The sequence below is a fragment of the Scyliorhinus torazame genome, chromosome 9 (genome assembly GCF_047496885.1).
Source record: "Scyliorhinus torazame isolate Kashiwa2021f chromosome 9, sScyTor2.1, whole genome shotgun sequence".
Lineage (NCBI taxonomy): Eukaryota > Metazoa > Chordata > Chondrichthyes > Carcharhiniformes > Scyliorhinidae > Scyliorhinus > Scyliorhinus torazame.
In genome coordinates this window covers 228,847,558-228,866,782 of record NC_092715.1, presented here as the reverse complement: position 1 = coordinate 228,866,782, position 19,225 = coordinate 228,847,558, and the positions used below count along the sequence as shown (strand labels likewise).

At 48.3% G+C, this 19,225-nt stretch overlaps 1 protein-coding gene and 1 long non-coding RNA gene across 8 annotated transcripts in view; one reads left to right on the top strand and one right to left on the bottom strand.

Annotated features, from left to right (window-relative positions):
* frem1a (Fras1 related extracellular matrix 1a) overlaps positions 1 to 19,225 on the bottom strand; it is a 765,391-nt gene that overhangs the window by 461,827 nt on the left and 284,339 nt on the right. For all 7 annotated transcript variants that reach the window (XM_072517132.1, XM_072517134.1, XM_072517136.1 and 4 more), the window contains one exon: positions 15,242 to 15,420. In XM_072517132.1, the coding sequence (XP_072373233.1) occupies positions 15,242 to 15,420 (179 nt within the window). The remainder of the gene's footprint in view (positions 1 to 15,241; positions 15,421 to 19,225) is intronic.
* Positions 18,302 to 19,225, top strand: part of LOC140429756 (uncharacterized) — a 64,312-nt gene continuing 63,388 nt past the window's right edge. Inside the window, exon 1 of the long non-coding RNA XR_011949184.1 lies at positions 18,302 to 18,507. This is a non-coding gene — a long non-coding RNA (uncharacterized lncRNA). The remainder of the gene's footprint in view (positions 18,508 to 19,225) is intronic.

Genomic DNA, 19,225 nt, shown 5'->3' with positions numbered 1-19,225 from the left:
CCAATAGCCGCATGTGATGGCCAGAGCAGGGTCCGAGGCTGAAATAAAAGGAGTGCTGCAGAGAGGGGGAGTTGGAAAAAAAGCAGTGATGTCACATGGCAGCACGTAGGTGATTGGTTGGTGAGCATTAAAGCAATTTTCTTTAGCCTTTTGAAGCTTGGGCAGTCCAATGAACTAGGAATTGTGGAAATATATTAATTGTCTTAAAGGACCACAAAACGTCCAGGCTCCGCAACATTGGATTTGGAGGGGAACCCAAAACTTTGCTGGGCAATCCCTTTTAGAACTTCCTAAGTAGACATTTGCACAGCAATTGTCCAGAAGCGTTAACTTCCTCTGGGCAATTGCATTGGACTGGGAACCATCTGACAAAGCGATTTCAATAGCTATTAGTTACTCAGAGAAAGATAGGAGATATGAGGAGCAAAGAAAAGAACAGCACAGGAACAGGGCCGTTGGTCCTCCAAGCCTGCGCCGATCATGATGCTAGTCTAAACTGAAACATTCTGCACTTCCGAGGTCCGAATCCCTCTATTCCATCCTATTCATGGATTTGTCAAGATGCCTCTTAAACGTCACTATCATACCTGCTTCTACTACCTACTCTGGCAACGAGTTCCAGGCACCCACTGCCCTCTGTGTACAAAAACTTCCCTCGCACATCTCCTCCAAATGTTCCCCCTCGCACCTTAAACCTATGTCCCCTAGTAATTGACTCTTCCACCCTGGGTAAAGCTTCTGACTATCCACTCTGTCCATTACACTCATAATTTTGTAAACCTCAACCTCAATCGTTCCAGTGAAAACAATCCGAGTTTATCCAACCTCTCCTCATAACTCATACCCTCTGGGCCAGACAACATCCTGGTAAACCGCTTCTGTACCAAAGCAACCAAATCTTTCTGGTAGTGTGGCAGCCAGCATTGTAAGCACTATTCCAAATGTGGCCTAACTAAGGTTCTGTACAGCTGCAGCATGACTTGCCAATTTTTATATTCAATGCCCTGACCAATAAAGGCAAGCATGTCGTATGCCTTCTTGACTACCTGCTTTGTCACTTTCAGGGATTTGTGGACCTGCACGCCCAGATATCTCTGCCTGTCAATACTTCTATGGGTTCTGCCATTTAGTGTATATTTCCCACCTATATTAGACATTCCAAAATGCAGTACTTCACATTTGTCTGGATTAAACCCCATTTGCCATTTCTTTGCCCAAGGGTCTAACCAATGAATACCTGCTCTATCCTCTGACAATCCGCTTCAATATCCGCAACTCCACCAATCTTTGACGTCTGCAAACTTAGAAATCAGACCAGCTACATTTACCTCCAAATCATTTATATATACTATGAACAACAAAGGTTCCAGCACTGATCCCTGCGGAACACCACTAGTCACAGCCCTCAATTCAGAGAATCATCCTTTCACGGCTACTCTCGGTCTTCTATGACCTAGCCAGTTCTGTGTCCACCTTGCCAGCTCACTTCTCATCCCATGTGACTGCACCTTTTGTACCAGTCTGCACGAAGGGACCTTCAGAAAGGCTTTACATATATCCAAGTGGACAACATCCACTGTCCTTCCTTCATCGATCATCTTCATTACTTTCTTAAAAAACTCACTCAATCCATTTAGTGAGACATGACCTCCCCTTCACAAAACCATGCTGCCCATCATTAATAAGTCAATTTGTTTCCAAATGTGAGTAAATCGTGTCCCTAAGAATATTTTCCAATAACTTCCCTGTAACTAATGTCAAGGTTCACCGGCCTATAATTTCCTGGATTAACACTGCTACCTTTCTTAAACAAATGAACAACTTTGGCTATTCTCCAGTCCTCTGGGACCTCACCTGTAGCCAATGAGGATACAAAGGTTTCGGTCAAGACCCCAGCAATTTCCTCACTTGCCTCCATCTGGGCTAGATCCCATCAGGCCCTGGGGCCATATCTACCTTAATGCTTTTTAAAAAAATATATATTTTATTCAAGATTTTTTGGCCAAACATAACAGTACATAGTTTTTCTTTTAAGCAACAATAAAGCAATATAAATAACAGTGGCCAGTTTTAAACAAATAAATAAATAATATATAAACAGAAACAAAAACAAAACTAAATGGCAGCTGCCTTGTCAAAAATAGTTACTCTCCAAAAATACAATCCAACAGTCCAATATACATTACCTATAACAAATGTCTATACATATACAATGACATCCCTAAGAGCCCGCCCGGATCCTCCTCCCCTCCCCCCCCCCCTCCCCCCTGGGTTGCTGCTGTTGTCTTTCTTTCTTTTCATTCCCTCTATCGTTCTGTGAGGTAGTTGACGAACGGTTGCCACCGCCTGGTGAACCCTTGAGCCGAACCCCTTAATACGAACTTGATCCGTTCTAACTTTATAAACCCTGCCATGTCGTTTATCCAGGTCTCCACGCCCGGGGGGTTGGCTTCCTTCCACATAAGCCATATCCTGCGCCGGGCTACTAGGGACGCAAAGGCCAAAACATCAGCCTCTCTCGCCTCCTGCACTCCCGGCTCTTCTGCAACCCCGAATATAGCCAACCCCCAGCTTGGCTCGACCCGGACCCTCACCACCTTCGAAAGCACTTTCACCACCCCCACCCAGAACCCCTGTAATGACGGACATGACCAGAACATATGGGTGTGATTCGCTGGGCTTCTCGAGCATCTCCCACACCTATCCTCTACCCCGAAAAATTTACTGAGCCGTGCTCCAGTCATATGCGCCCTGTGTAGAACCTTGAATTGTATCAGGCTTAGCCTGGCACACGAGGACGACGAGTTTGCCCTACGTAAGGCATCAGCCCACAGCCCCTCCTCAATCTCCTCCCCCAGCTCTTCTTCCCATTTCCCTTTCAGCTCATCTACTCTGATCTCCCCCTCGTCCCTCATTTCCCTGTATATGTCCGACAAACTACCATCCCCCACCCATGTCTCCGAGATCACTCTATCCTGCACCTCCTGCGTCGGGAGCTGCGGGAATTCCCTCACCTGTTGCCTCGCAAAAGCCCTCAGTTGCATATACCAAAATGCATTCCCTTGGGGCAACCCATATTTTTCCGTCAGCGCTCCCAGACTCGCAAACGTCCCATCTACGAACAGGGGCGTCATTCTCCGACCCCCCGGCCGGGTCGGAGAATGGCCGTTGGCCGCCGTGAATCCCGCCCCCGCCGAAGTCTCCGGTACCGGAGATTGGGCGGGGGCGGGAATCGGGCCGCGCCGGTTGGCGGGACCCCCCGCTCAATTCTCCGGCCCGGATGGGCCGAAGTCCCGCCTAGAAATTGCCTGTCCCGCCGGCGTAAATCAAAGCTGGTATTTACCGGCGGGACCAGGCGGCGTGGGCGGGCTCCGGGGTCCTGGGGGGGGGGGGGTGCGGGGCGATCTGACCCCGGGGGGTCTTTTTCCTTCTTTAGGAGGAGCGATATCTTTGCCTCTGACATAGTCGGGGGCAACTGCCCTCTTTCCCTAGCCTCATTAAAGGTTCTCGTCAGAAGCGGGGCCAGCAAGTCCATATACTTCCTATAAAATTCCACCGGGAATCCGTCTGGTCCCGGGGCCTTCCCCGCCTGCATGCTCCCAATCCCTTTCACTACCTCCTCCATCTCAATCTGTGCTCCCAGTCCCGCCCTCTCTTGCTCCTCCACCTTAGGGAATTCCAGCTGATCCAGAAAGCACATCATTCTCTCCTTCCCTTCCGGGGGCTGAGCTTTATATAATCTTTTGTAGAATACCTTGAACACCCCATTTACTCTCTCCGCTCCCCGCTCCATCTCTCCCTCCTCGTCTCTCACCCCCCCTATCTCCCTCGCTGCTCCCCTCTTCCTCAGTTGGTGGGCCAACAACCGGCTCGCCTTCACCCCATATTCATACTGTACACCTTGTGCCTTCCTCCATTGTGCCTCTGCATTACCCGTAGTCAACAAGTCAAATTCTACATGTAGCCTTTCCCTGTACAGTCCCTCCTCCGGTGCCTCAGCATATTGTCTGTCCACCCTCAAAAGTTCTTTCAGCAACCGCTCCCTTTCCCTACCCTCCTGCTTTCTTTCAGCAACCGCTCCCTTTCCCTACCCTCCTGCTTTCCTTTATGTGCCCTAATAGATATCAGCTCCCCTCTAACCACTGCCTTCAACGCCTCCCAGACCACTCCCACCTGAACCTCCCCATTGTCGTTAAGCTCCAAGTACCTTTCAATACACCCCCTCACCCTTAAACATATCCCCTCATCTGCCAATAGTCCCATGTCCATTCTCCAGGGCGGGTGCTGTTCTTTTTCCTCCCCTATCTCCAGGTCCACCCAATGCGGAGTGTGGTCCGAGATAGCTATTGCCGTGTACTCCGTCCCTGTCACCTTCGGGATCAGCGCCCTTCCCAATACAAAAAAGTCTATCCGTGAATATACTTTATGGACATAGGAGAAAAACGAGAACTCCTTACTCCTAGGCCTGCTAAATCTCCAGGGGTCTACTCCTCCCATCTGCTCCATAAAGTCCTTGAGCACCCTAGCTGCAGCCGGCCTCCTCCCGGTCCTGGACCTCGATCTGTCCAGCCCTGGGTCCAGCACCGTATTAAAGTCTCCCCCCATTACCAACTTTCCCGCCTCTAGGTCCGGGATACGTCCCAACATTCGCCTCATAAAATTGGCATCATCCCAGTTCGGGGCATATACGTTCACTAGAACCACCGCCTCCCCTTGCAATCTGCCACTCACCATCACGTATCTACCCCCGCTATCCAACACTATGGTCTTTGCCTCAAACAGTACCCGTTTCCCCACTAATATAGCCACCCCCCTGTTCTTTGCGTCTAACCCCGAATGAAACACCTGCCCCACCCATCCTTTGCGTAGTCTGACCTGGTCTATCAGTTTCAAATTCGTCTCCTGCAACATAACCACATCTGCCTTTAATTTCTTTAGGTGTGCGAGTACCCGTGCGCTTTTAATCGGCCCGTTCAGCCCTCTCACGTTCCACGTGATCAGCCGGGTTGGGGGGCCCTTTACCCCCCCCCTTGTCGACTAGCCATCCCCTTTTTTAATCCAGCTCCCCACCCGGTTCCCACGTAGCCGTATCTCCCCCCGACGGCGCCCTCCCGCCTCGACCACCCCACCCCGTACCAGCTCCCCCTTCTCCCCAGCAGCAGCAACCCAGTTAATCCCTCCCCCCCCCTCCCCGCTAGATCCTCTTCTAGCGTAATTGCACCCCCCATGTTCCCAGAAGTCAGCAAACTCTGGCTGACATCGGCTTCCCCCCCGTGACCTCGGCCCCCACTGTGCGAGGCCCCCTCCTTCCTGCTTCCCTGTTCCCGCCATGATTACCATAGCGCGGGAACAAAGCCCGCGTTTCCCACTTGGCCCCACCCCTAATGGCCGGCGCCCACAATTCCTCATCCTTCCCCCCCCCCCCCTCCCCTCCCCCACGACATGGGGAAGAGAGAAAAGTTACAGGGTCGCAAGATTAACAACTTGAGAAATCATCCCTTCCCCCTTTTTCCCCCCCTTCACCCCACGTAATCACACCACCACTTTGTCCCAAACGTTCTTTTTCTGGCCCGCCTATTCCAGCTGCTCCTCCACAATAAATGTCCACGCCTCTTCTGCCGTCTCAAAGTAGTGGTGCTTCCCTTGGTGTGTGACCCACAGTCTTGCCGGTTGCAGCATTCCAAATTTGACCTTCCTTTTGTGAAGCACCGCCTTGGCCCGATTGAAACTCGCCCTCCTTCTCGCCACCTCCGCACTCCAATCTTGATATACGCGGATCACCGCGTTCTCCCACCTACTGTTCCGAGTTTTCTTCGCCCATCTGAGGACCATCTCTCTGTCATTATAATCGGAGAAATCTCACCACTATGGCTCGAGGTATTTCTCCAGCCCTCGGTCTTCGCGTCATAACTCAATAAGCTCCCTCCACCTCCAATGGACCCATCGGGGCCTCCGATCCCATTAACGAGTGAAGCATCGTGCTCACATATGCCCCGACGTCCGCCCCCTCCGCACCTTCGGGAAGACCAAGAATCCTTAAATTCTTCCTCCTCGCATTATTCTCCAACACCTCCAGCCTTTCCACACACCTTTTGTGTTGTGCCTCGTGCATCTCTGTCTTCACCACCAGGCCCTGTATTTCGTCTTCATTATCAGCGGCCTTTGCCTCCACGACCCGAAGCTCCTGCTCCTGGGTCTTTTGTTCCTCCTTTAGCCCTTCAATCGCCTGTAATATTGAGGCAAGCAGCTCCTTCTTCATCTCCTTTTTAAGTTCTTCCACACAGCGCCGCAGGAACTCTTGTTGGTCAGGGCCCCATACTAGACGGCCACCTTCCGACGCCATCTTGCTTTGTGCTTGCTTTACTTGCCGCTGCTCTAGAGGATCCTCCGCAATCTGGCCACCTTCCTCTCCTTTTTCCATCTGTGTCCAGGGGGAATTCCCTTCTGGTTTACCGCACTGTTTTTAGCCGTTAAAATTGCCGTTGGGGCTCCTATTAAGAGCCCAAAAATCCGTTCCACCGGGAGCTGCCGAAATGTGCGACTTAGCTGGTCATCGCCGCACCCGGAAAGCCTTAATGCTTTTTAAGACACATGACATCTCCTCCTTTTTGATAACAACATAGAATCATAGAATTTACAGTGCAGAAGGAGGCCATTCGGCCCATCGAGTCTGCACCGGCTGTTGGAAAGAGCACCCTATTAAGCCCATGCCTCCAGCCTATTCCAGTAACCCCATCTAACCTTTTTTGGACACTAATGTCAATTTATCATGGACAATCCACCTAACCTGCACATCTTTGAACTGTGGGAGGAAACCGGAGCACCCGGAGGAAACCCACGCAGAAACACGGAGAACGTGCAGACTCCGCACAGACACTGACCCAAGCAGGGAATCGAACCAGGGACCCTGTGGCTGTGAAGGAACTGTGCTAACCACTGTGCTACTGTTATGGGCCAGGGTTTAGAGAACCCCAAAGTGTATCATGGAGTTTACCTGACCCACAACTTTTAATAGATTGTGGTATGGGGAGCACATGGCCCACTCTACAGGTGTGGAACAGCAGAAATGGAAAAGTATTTTTTAAAGCAAAACAATGTTTATTCTATTAACTCAAGTTAACCTTTTTAAAACAAACAGTGAACATCGTAGCAACCATCAATTCAAATACAACCCCCAAAGAATACAACACTAAGTATTCCTTTAAGCTTTCCTTTTAACATCCAGAAGACTTTAAAAAAATCTTTAAAACAGAAGCACATCACGTTCAAGTCACTACAGAGAGCAGTTATTAGTTTTAAATCACCAAAGAATCGATTTGAAGTCTTTAGATTACAGAGAGAGAAACTCATACACCTTCTGGCTGTGACTGCAGCTATCTAGCTCTGAAAACGAAACTAAAACACACCCTGCAGCAAACAGTCTAAAACGAAAGTAAAAGGCTGACAGACAGCCCAGCTCCACCCACACTCTGACATCATTGACAAACACCCATTTCTTAAAGGTACATTTCTTAAACACCCATTTCTTAAAGGTACTCTCACATGACACTAGTGCTGCCCTCCAGTGTGCTACATGCTGCCCTCCACTGAGCTACCGTGATGCAAGACCCAGAATATCTTACACCCTTCCCTGGCCCCCCCATCCACCAAGCCCTTCTCTTTGGTGAATACTCATTTAGTATCTCATCCATTTCCTCTGGCCCCAGACATAGATTCCCTCCTCTGTCCTTGAGTGGGCCAACCCTTTCCCTGGCTACTCTCGTGCTCTTTATATACATAAAGAATGTTTTAGGATTCTCCTTAATCCTGCTTGCCAAGGACTTTTCATGACCCCTTTTAGCCCTCCTAACTCCTTGCCAAAGTTCCCTCCTACTTTCTTTATATTCTTCAAGGGCCTGCACTCAGCCTTATGGACCTTATGAATGTTTCCTTTTTCTTTTTCATTCGGCTCACATTATTCCTCGTTCCCGAAACTTGTCATACTTACCCTTCACAGGAACATGCCGGGAAATGTCTTCTAACTTCTGCGTAACTATTTTAAACACCCAGACTGATCCTTGCACAGGACTCCCCACTCCGCCTCACCTGACTAATCATACCCCATGGTATGCCTCACCACCACTCCCCTGACACCTCATGGGATTCTTTCCAACTTGAAAACAGCCACACACATGGGTCTGCCCCTGCCCATTCCTCTACCAACTTGCGGGCCCAACTCTCATACACAACATAACCCCCAGCCCAGCTGCATGCCCTTCCCCTCTAACTGACACAGTTGGAACCCATTCACGGGCAGGCTCCCCAATGTCGGACCCCTCCAAACCCCCAATCCGACTCCCATCCCCAAACTTCCTCAGATGTCCAGCTCCCCCTGACCTCCGGCCCCCATTCCCCTTTGACCTCCGAACCCCCACCTTCCCTGCTGATGTCTAACCTCTCCCACGCACCCCTGTGACCTCCAATACTCCATCTCACAAATCCTATCCACTTACCTTCTCCCTGACCTGTCAATTTCAATCAGACCTTTAAACTTACCAGTTTTACGGCAGCTAGCGCAATAAAAAAAAGGACGTGTCCTCCTTCACTTCGAGTCATTTAGGCTTTGACGCCGGACCTCATGGGCAGCTGCGCTGCCTGGATCTTTCCCAGCCTGAGTCAGGAAAGTCAGGCGTGGATGAAATGTGGCGCAGGTAAGTGGATACAGAGCGGCAAACTGACGCTGACTGCCACTCCAAGGAAATTACAGCCCAATAAACAGAGAGCCTGGAATTAAGGAGTCCGGTGAAGCAGCAGAGCAGCTGAATGAGAGCATCATAAAAGGTGAGATCAGTGTGGAGAGCACGGATTAAACAGCAAGTATAGATGAAGCATTGGGGTAAGAATCAAAGGTAAGGGACCTGAGTATCTAAAATAGCTTTTAATTCTTCAATTTGCTTTTGCCAATTCCCTGGATGACAAGGCGGAGGACGATGTGGTTCACTGTATCAAAGGCAAGGATAAAGAGGGATAGTTTACCAAGGTTACAGTCACATAGATTGCAATATGTGATGTTAGTAAAGGTAAAGTCGCCACAGTCCCAGTTGACCATAGACTGCTTTCCCCTTTGAGGGGGAGAGCTGACTGGTGGTGATTTAACCTGAAGGTCACCACAAATAATATCAGCCGGACAGGAATTGAACCCACGCTGTTGGCCTAGATCAGCATCACAAACCAGCTGTTTAGCCAACTGAGATAAACCAGCCCATTAGTAAGGGCAACTTTGGTACTGTTGCAAGAGCTGAAACCCAATTGAAAGGGTTCAAACATGTTGTTGTGGAAAATTGCCTCAGATCTGGAATATTTTCTCTCAAGTGTTAAATTTACAGTACATCACAGATAAGTTTGATCCTGTTCTCATCTAAAAATTAGCAATATTGACTGAACACACCCAGGAACAGGAACCCACGCTGACTTTTCCCCTCTCTAGGCTGGAGTTAATCAGGACAAATGTACCAGTCCCCATCACTACCTCAACTGAGATCAATCAATTCCAACCAAATTAGGCATTGAAGCTACTGTTTCAATCAATCAAAAAAATATAAAATAGTGCAACATTCGACCCATCAAGCCTTCACCTGTTCATTTAAAAAGCAATTGGGCCTGCACCCCCTACTTTTCTGCAACGTTTTCTTCTTCAACTGTTTATTCAATTTCCTTTTGAAGGTTACTGTTCAATCTGTATCTACCACATTAACAGGCAGTTCATTCCACTTCTTAACCACCAATTGCATAAAAAAGCTTTTTCTCATGTTGGTGGCGATTTTGAGTCTGCACTAGCCGTGTGCCGGATTGGCGGCGCAGGCAGAAAATTCGTAGAGAATCAGGAAATGAGGGCAGCATGGTGGTGCAGTGGTTAGTACTGCTGCCTCACAGCACCGAGGTCCCAGGTTCGATCCCTACCCTGGGTCACTGTCCATGTGGAGGTTGCACATTCTCCCCATGTCTGCGTGAGTTTCGCCCCCACAACCCAAAGATGTGCAGGGTAGGTGGATTGGCCACGCTAAATTGCCCATTAATTGGAAAAGATGAATTGGGTACTCTAAATTTATTCTTAAAAAAGAGAATCAGGAAATGTGATTCTCGCCAGAGAAAGCGTTTTCCTGATTTTCCCCACCTCTTGCCAGCGTCGTCATGGGATTTATGTCCACAAAGGGCGTGTACCTCATTTGAATAGATTTTAGTACATTTAAATATTATTAATGATTCTCCCCAACATATGATTCCCCCTCACTAAACATTTATACCTCACCGACATGAGTTTACAACGGGTTTGGCAAACGAGAATCAGTTGAGGGTATCCCCCTGGGGTGCAGAGGTAAGTGAAGCCTCAGGAGTGGGAGAGGGGCATGCCTAGGCAGTGCCCTGGCACTGCCCCCGGTAAAGATTGATACTACCCAGTTGACACAGTGCCAACCTGGCAGTACCAGCCTGTGCCAGTGCAGTGCCAGGGGCAGGCCCTACTGAGAACCCTGTGGGGGAGGGAGGGGTTGATTTATGTGGTTGTGGGAACTGTGGACACTCATGCCCAGATGTTACAACATGGACTGATCGCAACTCTATGCCAGTCTCCTGGCTGTGTGCAATGGCGGTCGCTGGTGGCTGCATGTATCAGATCAAGTCACTGGGCCTCTTCAATGTTTTGCTCTCTCCCCTCCCCTTTTGGTTGCTGTGGCAAGGCAAGAGACAGTTTTTTAGTGTCTAAAAATCTAAATCAATTGGAGAAGAATGGTATGAGTGAAGGGGGAGGTGGGGGGGGAAAACATAATCAGAAACATACAAAGGAAATAGAAGCAGGAGGTGACCATTCAGCTCTTCGAACATGCTCCGCCATTCATTCTGATCATGGCTGATCATCAAGTTCAATACAGTGATTCCGCCTTCTCCACATATCCTTTGATCCCTTTCGGCCTAAGTGCGCCGGTTTCCTGCCACAGTCCAAAGATGCACGGCTTAGGTGGATTGGCCATGCTAAATTGCCCTTAGTGTCCAAACAAAAAAAAGATTAAATGGGGGTTACTTGGTTACGGGGATAGGGTAGATAGGTGGGCTTGAGTAGGGTGCTCTTTCCAAGGGCCGGTGCAGACTCGATGGGCCAAATGGCCTCCTTCTGCACTGTAAATTCTATGATACACTTACACCCCCCCAATAACCTTTCACTCCCTTGTTAGTTAAGATTCTATCCACATCTGCCTTAAAAATATATTTATTAACTCTGTCTCCATTTCTGTTTGAGGAAGAGAGTTCCAAAGCTTCACAACTTCATCAGAAATTATTTTTTTTTCTCATCTCTGTCTTAAATTGGAGACGCCTTATTTTCAAAAACTGTGTCCCCGAGTTCTCGTCTCTCCCACAAGGGGAACAATATCCCTCCAAGATCTATCTTGCAGTAAGATGGCTTCCAATGGTCCAGCCTGTCCAACCTTCCCTAAGATAACACTCCCATTCCCAGATTTCAGTCGCATGAAGCTTCACTGAACTGCGTCTGGTGCATTTATCTCATTTCTTAAATAAGGAGACTAAAATTGCACACGGTGCTCTTGAAAATCATTCCTAGTTTTATTTTCCTTTCCCCTGTAATAAAAGACAACATTCCATTTGCCTTCCTAATCATTTTTTAATGTTTCCTAATTCACGCACCAGGGGCGCGATTCTCCCAAAGTCACGACGCCTGAGTGAAAACTAGGAGCGCGGTCGCGTATTTTACGCGGGCTGGTTCTTGGCGCCATGTAAAAAGCGGCGCCGCGTAAATGACGCGGCCGGCGTCGCGTAAATGACTTCACCCGCGCATGCGCGATTGCCGTCCTCCGGGGGGCTAGGAGCCTTGGGTCCTCCCCAAGGCCGCCACGCAAGAAGATGGCGGATGGATCTTGCGGGGCGGCGGAGGAAAGGAGGTCCTCCTTTAGAGAGGTCGGCCCGCCGATCGGTGGGCCCCGATCGCAGGCCAGACCCCATCGGAGGTCCCCCCGTTGAAGGAACCCCCCCCCCCCCCCCACAGTCCGCCCCCCCCCCAGGTGTGGACGGCGCCAGCGGGAACCTGTCGTGTCGGAGCGGCCGCTCGGCCCATCTGCGCCGGAGAATAGCGGGGGTACCGGAGAATCGCTGTTGTGAGTGTCTCGGGCGATTCTCCGGCTAGCACGGCGCAGAACTCGACGGGGCCGTTCTCGCCGGTTTGGAGAATGGCGGGACGGCATTGGACCGGCATCACGCAATATAATGGCGCGGCCGGAGATTCTCCCAACCAGCGTGGCCTCGGAGAATTGCTCCCCAGGACTCCCAGATCTGTCTGCATCTCAAAGTTCTGCAACCTCTCTAGATTTTAATAATATTCTGTTTTTCTATTCTTCCTGTCAAAGTGGATAAGTTCACATTTTTGGTGGATAAGCACACCATACTCCATCTGCCAATTTGTTCCCCACTCATTTAACCTTTGTAGCATTCTTACGTCTTCTTCACAACCTTCTTTCCTATCTGTCTGTGTGCAATCAGCAAATTTAGCAACTGTACACTCCTCACTGATATAAACTGTAATTTGTTGAAGCTTCAGCATGAATCCCTCTGGCATTCCACTCGTCACATCTTGCCAACCTGAAAAGACCCATTTATTCCTACTCTCTTCTTCCTGTTCGCTAACCAATCCCCTATCCACAGTAATATGTTACCCCCAATAACATGAGCTCATATTTGGAATAGTAACCTTTGATGTGGCACCTTGTCAAATGCCTTCTGGAAATCTAAGTACAAGATGTCCCCAAGTTCCCCTTTATCTACTTTGCTTCATAGAGGAATCATAGAATCCTGACAGTGCAGAAGGAGGCCATTCGGCCTATCGAGTCTGCACTGAGCCTACCCAGGTCCACACACCTGTCCACTCTGCTCTATCCCCATCACCCCATAACCAAACCTGCACTTCTCTGGACACTAAGGGGCAATTTAGCATGGCCAAACTACCTAACCCACACATCTTTGGACTGTTAGACCCTCCAAAAGAGCACGCTACCTAGGCCCACTGTCCCACTATATGTAACCCCACCTCACCTTTGGGGCATTTAGCATGTTCAATTCACCTTACCTGCATATCGTTTGGACCATGGGAGGAAACTGGATAACCCAGAGAAAACCCATACAGACACAGGGAGAAAGTGTAAACTCCACACAAGGTCGGAATTGAACCGAGGTCCCTGGAACTGTGAGGCAGCAATGCTAACCACTGTGCCACCATGCCACATCTGCTTCTTTGCATTGAAATTTTCTAAGTGCTCCACTACAGCCTCCTTAATAATAGATTCCAGTATTTTCACTCGGACAAATGTTAAGTTAACTAGCCTGTGCTTTCCTGCTTTCTGTATCCTTCCTTTCTTAAATAGAGGAGTCACATTTACTGTTTTCCAATCTGATGGAACCTTTCCAAAATCTAGAGAATTTTGGAAAATTAAAACCAATGCATCTACTATATCAGCAACCACTTCTTTTACGACCATAGGATGAAGCCCAACAGGACTTGGGGACTTGTCAGCTTTTAGTTCTAACAATTTTCATTGTACCCTTTCCCTGGTGATTGTAATTGTTTTAAGTGGCTCCCTCCCTTTCACCTCTTGATTCACAATTATTCTGGGATGTTGCTTACATCCTCTACAGTGAAGCCAGTCACAAAAGATCTGTTCACTTCATCCTCCATTTCCTTATTTTCTATTATTAATTTTCATTCTCACTCCCTTCATGACCAACGCTCACTTTACTCGCTCTTCTCCATTTTAGGTACCTGTAGGAATTCAGGTATTTGTTTTCATATCTCAGGCTAGCCATCCCTTATATTCTAACAGGATTAGACATCTGGCTGATTCAAAACAGAAAATGATCCACCAAGGTTAGCAACAGCATAATGGCCCTGATATTATATATATATATATATATGTAGAGAGAGCGAGAGGATAACTAAGGAAAGTGTTGGGGCACGATGCAGTGAACAAAGATTTAAGCCCATTTCTGGGTATGTCTGGTGGGAGTTTCTTGGTGGCTGCAGCACCAAGAATCACCCCGCTATTCACTGGCACTTTACCATTATTTTTGGCCAACAGAGAGATTTCCTATTGCTCCATGCCCCCCCTCCCTCTTCAGGCCCCCCCACTTTCTGACGCTCCCCCTCAACCTCCAAACTTGTCAAGCCCCTGCGAACCCCCCCCCCCTCACTCTCCCTCCAATTGACAGGAGCAACCCCCTCCCCCCCACCCCCACCCGGGGCCCAACCCCTGGCAGTGCTCAGCTGACACCTGGGCACCGCCAACCTGGAAGTGCCATCCAGGCTGGCACCACCAGGGGGCTAATGTGACACTGCCAGTGTGCCAGGCTGGCAGTGCCAAGGTGCCTGGGTGCCAGGGGGAGTGCCAGGATACCACTCTGCACTGTTGTAGGTGCCATTACGCCTGGTCCACATTTGAGGTCTCGCAGGCATGGTCGTTGAGTCCTGGGCACTGGGTGAATCCAGCATCCAAGTAATTAAATTGCATGTGCAGACCTGGATCTCGCCCAGCGAGGGGGGATTCAGATCATGCCGGGCGGAGTGAGTCAGGTGACTTGCGATCAGCCTGTGCCCAGCGCAGAGCCCAATTTGATCTTTTAGAAATCGAAAAAGTAACTTGTGAGTCATGACGGAAATTCTTAAAAATACTCTGGGCCAGATTTTCATCTTCAAGGCAGGAGTCGGGAGTCGATAATTTCCTGAACCATGATCCAGCCACTGTCCTGGTATTGCTTGCCCATCATATTTTCCTCCCGAGGTGGGTGCTGGAGATGCAAAGCAGGACCGAGGCAGTTACGTAGATGGATAAATGCTGAGGTCGGCAGTTAGGAATGCGCACTGGGATCTGGTGGGATATCAGACCAATTCTCAACATGGTTGTCAGGACCCCCAAGTCCTCACCCTCCCTTCCACATCCATACCACCCAATTCCCTTGTCTCTCCATGCATTCTCCCATACTCATTCTTCCAGTATCCACTAAGTATGGAAGAAATTATCCCCAAAATAATACTGGAGGTCTTTGGAATGATCAGTGAATCGTGAAAACTGTTGGCATAGGCAATAAATGTAATAATCAACAAAACTATAACGTAGTATGAAGTGAAAATATCTTCCTGCTTGTAAAATGAAAAGTTTGCAGAGGTACTGATAATATATGTAGTGAACTTACAGAAAACTGAATGTACCTTGTGTACGTTTTTGCTTCTGCTGTCAACAAGTTCCAAGCTAATAGAGATGTAGTCAACATCAGGAGAAGGAGGACTGAGATGATGGTAGCGAAGACCCATTATAAGGAACTCATCACAGTTCACTTTAAAAGTGCGAACCTCCTTCAAATCGTCCTGGCCTGTCTCCATTCTCCATTCTAAAGGAAAACACAGTGACCGGTAAATATAATGATTAACTCCATAACTTCCCTGCTTAATAATTCTGGATGCAAACATTTCTCCAGTCTGCTGCCATTACCTAACACGATAGTCATGAGGTGTAGCTGCATAGATCAATCACAGCATTGGACTATGTAAATTTAAAGATTCAGGTTGTAAAATCTGGCTCCATAGAGCCCACTTTCCCAGTGCTATGATTGTTGTTTTGGTTCAAAAATGGCATCCATGAAAAGCATGCAAACTGTTGCCTGGCAGACTACATTTTGCTGAGATCATGAATTCAAATGTAGGGTGCAACTGCTAGAAGTATGCAGAATCGGCAAATCTTGATGTCCATAGAATCCCTACAACGCAGGAGGCGGCCATTCAGTCTATCGAGTTTCACTGAACATCCGAAAGATCACTCTATCTGGGCCCACTTCCCCGCCCTACCCCCTGTAACCTCGCACATTAATCATGGCCAATCCACCTAATCTGTACATCTTTGGACTATGGGAGGGAGCCGGAGCACCTGGAGGAAGCCCATGCGGAGAGAACGTGCAAACTCCACATGGACAGTCGCCCAAGGTCGGAATCAAACTCGGGTCTCTGGTGCTGTGATGTAGCAGTGCCGCCCTTCAACCAATGCTGGTATTTTGGAGTCCAAAATTCCAGCTAATGTCATCTCTTAAACATAGCACAAGAGAACATTGTTCAGTAGCAGGATCCCTACCAGTGCTATTTAAAGGGATCAACAGCTTTAGAGTTAGTTGTTGACTGACTTCAATTGCAATTGCTTACATTTTTGGTGGTTTCTACTGTCCTTTAAGCTTGCTAAAGATTACAGGGAGTAGTGTGGCACTTGCTGAAGGACAGTCATAGATCATAGAATTTGCAGTGCAGAAGGAGGCCATTCAGCCCATCGAGTCTGCACCGACCCTTTTGGAAAGAGCACCCTACCTAAGCCCACACTCCCACCATATCCCCGTAACCCAGTAACCCCACCCAACCTTTTTGGACACCAAGGGCAATTTTAGCATGGCCAACCCACCTAAACTGCATATCTTTGGACTGCCATCCAAGCATTCTACACAAACCGCTTGATCCCAGCCATGGATCCAATAGTATGCCTTGGCCAACATTATGCTAGAAAGATTGAGTGGAGGTGATGCAGTGCAGAAGAAGCTGCTGTAAGAGGAAAGAGCAGGATGGGGATAAGGGCTATCAGCTGGTTATATCCACCTATGGTGTCCTGGAAGCTCGTACCTAAAATTAGTCTGAATCAGGATGTCAGATATCTGCATTTCAGAAAAGACATTCACACAGAAATTTGCACCTGAAGCAGTCACAACTGCAACCTCAGAGCAAGCCGCGTGACATTGTCAATGACCATCAATATGGCTGGGGCTGATAGCACAGTGGTTAGCAGTGCTTCTTCACAATGCCAGGGTCCCAGGTCGATTCCTGGCTTGGGTCACTGTCTGTGCTGGGCCTGCACTTTCTCCCTGTGTCTGCGTGGGTTTCCTCCAGATACCCTTGTTTGCTCACGCAAGTCCCGAAAGAGGTACTGTTAGGTAATTTGGAAATTCTGAATTCTCCCTTCGTGTACCCGAACAGGCACTGGAATGTGGCAACGAGGGGATTTTCACAGTAACTTCACTGCAGTGTTAATGTAAGTCTACTTCTGAAAATAAATATTATTATCCATCAGCCTCCTTCCAGGTCAGAGCAAACAGTGATTGCAACATCTTCCAGTTTGCCATTCACTGCTATATAAGCCAAGTCACCATGACCCTGTATTCTTAAGAGAAACAGTAAGAAGTCTTACAACACCAGGTTAAAGTCCTTCTTACTATGCTCACCCCAGTCCAATGCTGGCATCTCCACATTAAGAGAAACAGGCAGAGCAAGCATTATACTTTGCGAAGATGGTTCAGGGTGGCTTTGCAGGTATTCCATGTCAGCTCTGAGATGTAGCGCAAAGGCGAGTGTTTCAACTCCTTCAACGTGCAGCTGGGGTGAGACCATGTGTGACATTCTTACAGGTCAATGCTGGGAATTTTGAAGCAGCCATGATACCTTCCTTCTGTGCCATCTGCATTTGACCCATTACACTAAACCACAGGTTGTAAACCGACGAGAGCAATCCTTTGACGACATAGCTCATGTCTCCAGTGCACAAGTGAACCACATTCAGAACTGTGCTGATGAAAGCTTATTGGCCTGAGTACCTATTTAATTGCTGCCTGACCTGTTGCGTATTTCCATTATTTTCTATTTAATTTCATATTTCCAGTATCTGCATTAATTTGCTTTTGACTTTAAGCAGTTGCAGACCTTGCACAAACTTGAGTCCATGCTGAGGTGTCGTAGCACTGAACAGTGCACAGTGCATTTCGCCCTGGCCCCAAACAGCAGTTATGCAAATTAGCAGGCAACGTGATCATCGTGCCTGCACGGAAAGCAGCAGGAGCGCTTAAGTACCTAAGAACGCTTAAGAACCTAATCACGTCACCCCACATATAGCTTCCAGAGACGATTGACACTTGATTTGTCATGTGTTCGGTGTCCAGGCGGAGTTCTTTGGGGTTTGTTTATTCTCCCAAAAAGCTGTTTGAAACTGTAGTTTTTTGAAACCCTGCCCAGTTATTTACAGGTAGCAAAGAGGGAACTCTGCATAAGATTGGAACTTCTCCTCCCTCACAAGGTGGAATTTTCTAAAAGGTGGCAAAATGTCAGGTTCCGACTGAATACCAGCATGGTTCTTCCCAGAAAAGCAGCCAGGCTTTTGTCCAGACATTGACACTTTTTTATAATAAAATCAGTGAGCGTGTTTAGTGTCGTCATTAAACAGGGCCGGATGGAGCCAGCAAGCCCAGCTAGAGAGAGATTGGTGCGCCATCTTAAAGGCTGCCCTGATTAGCAACAAAGCTGAACTTCCTCCCTTCCCCCCACAGCGATGAAGGACCGCATCCCGGGGCCTCACACCCAGCCTGGTCATCACACCGGTTTCCGATTTCAAAAAACACTCGTGAATCGCGCCGGCATGACGTCACGCTGGGGGGCATATCACATGGAGCTGGAAGGTACGGCATAAAGCCGTTTAATTATATTTAAATTTATTTTATTTAATGGAAACCTGGTTCATGCACTTTCTGGCTGTAAACCCAAGAACCTAACACGTCACCGGCAGGGAAGATCTCAAACCGAAATCTCGCCGGCGCAAATTCAGTTATGGTTTTAATGGCCATAATGAGATTTGCATAAACGGTGAACAGGCCTGAAGAATTGTGCCTGGATCTGTGTTACTCAATCACTTGGTGTTGCATCATTATTATATCAGCATCGTGTGCTTCTGATGTTAACCCTTTGCTCTGCATCACAACTGCACCCTCCTGCCCCGCCAATCCGTCCAAGCCTTTATCCTAATTATGTACATCCTCCTTCATCTCCCCCAAAAGTCTGAACCTTCAGTGTTTGTCTTCAAGGTGGCTTGTCAATCTCCCTGATCTTGTTCTGATTACATTGACGTTGAAGACAATTCAAACTCTCACTTCATTCAATATTCGTGTCCTTCTCCTGGATGGTTGTAGAGCTTTGCTTTGTTTCTTGTACCTTATCTCCTTCTGCATCTGAGTGGGAAGCCCAAGTTTCTTTTGACTTTCCAAGAATATTAAGGTAGTGTAGTTTCTCCTTAGTTCTGTGGCCCATTTAAATCCTGCATGATCTTGGTTATGGAGTTCTTTCGATTGTTATCTGTCTTTATGTTGATCTCATACACATGCTTTCTCCCGAGACCGCACA